The 4,647-nt window shown below is 47.5% G+C and overlaps 1 protein-coding gene across 1 annotated transcript; it reads left to right on the top strand.

Moving 5' to 3' along the window:
* Positions 1–2,979: 2,979 nt before the first annotated feature.
* On the top strand, positions 2,980–4,395 carry LOC306916767 (monocarboxylate transporter 10-like; the record flags this gene model as incomplete). The annotated part of the gene is made up of 1 exon (XM_079494781.1): positions 2,980–4,395. One exon carries the CDS (start codon positions 2,980–2,982, stop codon positions 4,393–4,395), a length of 1,416 nt encoding a protein of 471 aa, XP_079350907.1.
* Between the last annotated feature and the right edge of the window lie 252 nt (positions 4,396–4,647).

Raw genomic sequence — 4,647 nt, 5'->3', positions numbered from 1 at the left:
GCGCTAACCCCCACCACCCCCAGGAGATATGAAGTCATCATTGACAACGATGGACTACCATAAGCGTGTGTGTGTGTGTGTGTGTGTGTGTGTGTGTGTGTGTGTGTGTGTGTGTGTGTGTGTGTGTGTGTGTGTGTGTGTGTGTGAATTGGTCTAAACAGCCACATGAGAGCGCACCATGCGCTAACCCCCCCCACCAACCCCAGGAGATATGAAGTCATCATTGACAACGATGGACTGCCATAAGCGTGTGTGTGTGTGTGTGTGTGTGTGTGTGTGTGTGTGTGTGTGTGTGTGTGTGTGTGTGTGTGTGTGTGTGTGTGTGTGTGTGTGTGTGTGTGTGTGTGTGTGTGTGTGTGTGTGTGTGTGTGTGTGTGTGTGTGTGTGTGTGTGTGTGTGTGTGTGTGTGTGTGTGTGTGTGTGTGTGTGTGTGTCCGTCCATCCAGCGAGGAGACAGGGCAAGCTGTCCTTCTCCCCCATAGTGATGCATGTTAAATGACAGGATCTCTCCATATAAATAATCGATCATTTCAGTAGCAAGAGCATCAAAATGTCTTCTAAATCTAGTCAACCAGGCCTGCAGTAGGCTATGCACTGGACACATTTGCATGACATTTAAATAAACTAGAAATACGAGGAAATAGAAATCAACTTCTAACGACCACCCACAGGAGTTTTCATGTTGCACGGTAAGACGGTCATTAGTATTATTGCATTACCTGGGTGCGTCGTGTAACTTTCTCGACGTTAAGCCGTGTAACAAAGCCATGGAAATTAGCTTTGACAGCGATGATGTGGCGAAAGCTTGACCTGCATAGCAACAGTTGCTAAACTATTTGGATTGGCATTGGACAATCGCTTTTTGGGGTGGGATTTAGCAAAGGGCTAATTATGCACGCACATTCCTACTATAGGCAAAGGAAGAAATGGCACTTACAAATTTCAAATCAGCCTCATGGTGGCGCTATAACAGGCCAATTCCATACAACCAACAGACGACATATTATTGTGTAAAAAAAAATGTTTTGAAGTATTAATTTGAAACAAAATGTAGGAAACCAAATATAAAGGGACCCATACAAATGTGTCCGCGACCCACAGATGGGTACAGTTTTTGTCGTATTCCTGAGCCAGTAATTTGATGACTATTCTGTGCCTGTCAGTTTGTGACTTGGACAACGCTGAGTCGAACTTCACAACGTTCGGCACGGCGACTCGCTAGCACGTCGCGTTCAAAACCTAACTATAACGACAAAAACCAAAGTCAAAGTCGTACGATTTGTCACACACGTTACCGCAGTGAAATTTGTTCTCCGCATTTGACCCATCTCTTGGAGCCGCGGCCAATGAGCGGTGAGCTGCATCATTTGATTAGTTGATTTGACCCCCCAATCCAACCCTTTGATGCTGAGTGCCAAGCAGGGAGGCATTGGGTCCCATTTTTACAGTCTTTGGTATGACCCGGCCGGGGATCGAACCCCGACCTCCCAGTTTCAGGGTGGACACTCTAACCACAAGGCCACTGTCTGGTCTAACACCTACTGAGCTCGTCGGTATAGGTCAGTATCTCACCTACTTTGACCAATCAATAGTCTGATTAAACGTGATGATGTCCCTCCCATTCAGTGCATTGACAGCATCCGAATGGGGTGCACGGTGCACTAACCATAATACAAGAATACAAAATAATAAGAAAGGAGTAAACAGGCAGAGATAATGCACAAAAACAATTAAGGTCTTGCCTGCAGGCCCTCAGCATTTGTAGCAATAGTAAACTGCATTGTTAACTGGTACATCTACATCAAACACATCCATATTAATATAATTAATCGAAGCTGTATTTAATGTTATAACATCTTGTCATCATCTGCAATCACTGACTGAGGAAATGCACGATTTCATAGTTAACTGTGCAATAATGATGTAATAATTACATCATTACATCATATTACCTTCATGCGTGTAAGCAATTCATACCCCTAACTCCACTCTCTCATCTATCTCATCCAAGGGCCATTCACATTAAAAAATGTTAATCAAGTTGGTGGCAGAGTTCACACAAACTATAAAATATAAAGTAAGAGGCGTCTGGTAATGTTTGTTTAAAGTGCTTTAAACATTAAATTAAAAGTCTATAGACTTGGCTGTACTGTAAAAATCACACCCGTGTGAACTGAGTGGTGTAAGGTTTTATATAGCATGATCAGCTGTGGTCTGACGTAATAAGGTATTATATAGCCTGATCAGCTCTGATCTGACGTAATGAAATCACACCCGGATGTGATTTCACAACTGGCTTTTTTTGTGCAGAGAAAATGACCACGGTTGCTACGGTCATCCAGTTCACCCGGGTGTGATTTAATTACGTCAGAAATTATTTTGAACATAGCAACCATGCTCATTTTTTTCTGCACACAAAAGCCAGTTGTAGGAGTGGTTTACACCACTCAAAAACTGTAAAAAAAAAAAAAAAGAACGATATAGTTGTCACCGTTACAGTGCTCAATGTGAATGGCGCTTTCATTTGTTTAATTCTGTCTGCAAACATGACGGCGACGTGTATATTCATGGAACGCAACGGTCAAAGGTTCCAAAACGGGAATCCACAAACCAATGGATGACGTCACAGTCACTATACATCTTTTTTACAGTCTACGATCAGTACAGATTTTAGAATGTGACATCAATGTCCCTGTCATAGCAACCCTGGCTATATAAAATCATATCTTTTGAGCTGAGGCATTATTTCCATCAGCTGACATGTAAGCAGCGGATGCGTAGCAGAAGTTGACCGAGTGATTGCCTGAACCGTGTCCGGACTCTTCTCCCTGTCTTTCTCCCATGCGGACGTGGTGTTGAGGTTAGGTTTATTCATAACATACAATGGAATACAACTGATGGAATACATCCTACATATACGTGTATATAATACTGTAAGACATTCAAAACAACACCTCTGGAGGAAGTAAACGGCAAGAAATGGATGCAGATACACCTGGATACATCCATACATCAAACCAGGATGCATCCTGCATACATCCTACACCCGTTGTTGACATCAAGACCGCAACGGCTGTGGGCTCAACCACCAACGCTGATGTTCAGACCAGCGCTGAGGAGGTCAGCTTTGTGCACCCAGAAGGCGGGTGGGGGTGGCTGGTTATGCTGTCCGCCATGTGGTGCAACGGGGCAGTGTTTGGGTTTCGCAATGTCTTTGGAATCCTGTTCGTCTCTCTCCTTAAGGAATTTGGCTCGGAGGATGACGAGGACCTCAGTTTCAGGACATCCTGGGTGGGCTCGCTCTCCTTCGGGATGATCTTCTTCTGCTCTCCCATCGTCAGTGTTTTCACAAACACCCTGGGCTGCAGAGTGACCGCAGTGGGCGGGGCCGCTTTGGCCCTGATGGGGTTATTGGCCAGCTCCTTCGTCAGGTCCCTGGGGCCCATGTACTTCACCTACAGCATTGTGTTTTCGGCGGGCTGCTCCTTTGCCTTCCAGCCCAGCCTGGTCATCCTGGGGCATTACTTCAAGAAACGCCTGGGCTTGGTCAACGGCATAGTGACGGTGGGCAGCAGTGTCTTCACCGTCATCCTGGCCTTCGTGCTCCCGGGTCTGCTGGAGCGCGTGGGTCTGCACAACACCCTGCGCCTCCTCAGCGTCATCATGTTCATCCTCATGCTGGCCGGCTTGACCTACACACCACTGCTGCCCACCAGAAGGGAGAGTAGTAGCAGCTGCACGGGCAGCCGCCGCCGCCACCCACTGGGCGAGGTCTTCAATGTGAACATATGGAAGTCCATGGGATACCGTATCTGGGCCTTGGGGATCCACATTGCTCTCTACACCTACTTCGTGCCTTTCGTCCATCTGATGAAATTCGCAGAGGAGCGCTTTGGACCGGACGTCAACAAAGAGGTTCTGCTCATGTGCATTGGCGTCGCGTCCGGTGTGGGCCGCCTCGTCTGCGGCTGGGCGGGTGACCACATCCAGGGAGTCAACAAAGTCTACCTACAGGTGTCCTCCTACCTGGTCGTTGGCCTAATGTCCATGATGATCCCCCTGTGTCACACCTTCAGTGAACTCATTGCCGTGTGCCTGTTGATGGGTCTCTTTTCCTGCTTCCTCTGCATGGTATCCCCCATCGCCTTGGAGCTGGTGGGAGCCGCGGATGTGTCCCAGGCCATCGGCTCAATGCTGGGAATGATGTCACTGCCCATAACTCTGGGGGTGCCCTTTGTAGGCTTCCTGAGGGACAGGCTGGGGAGCTACGACGTGGCCTTCTACGTGGCCGGCGTCCCGCCGATCATTGGAGGAGCCGTACTGTGTCTGATACCCTGGGTGGAGGCCAGGCGCAGGTGGAAAGAGGAGTTGAAGCAGGACACCCTGGTTCTCTAATCCCCCCTCATATTATTACTAACTGCCATTATTCCAAATGGTAGTTACAAGGAGTTACACTGGTGTGGACTGGCCTTTATATTGCACCAAAAGACAAATGCAGAATGCTGGAAAGAACAAATCAACCAAGTTACAATGAGGGGCCTACAATCAACACAGGCTGTGACTGACACAGCCCCGCTTGACTCACCTCTGTGTGGAAATGGAGCATTCCCACTAGCTTTTCTCCTGACATCACTAAAACAGAGTGAA

The sequence above is a fragment of the Electrona antarctica genome (genome assembly GCF_951216825.1).
Source record: "Electrona antarctica genome assembly, chromosome: 23".
Lineage (NCBI taxonomy): Eukaryota > Metazoa > Chordata > Actinopteri > Myctophiformes > Myctophidae > Electrona > Electrona antarctica.
Note: the sequence above shows the minus strand (reverse complement) of the source record. Positions and strands in the feature narration are given on the sequence as shown.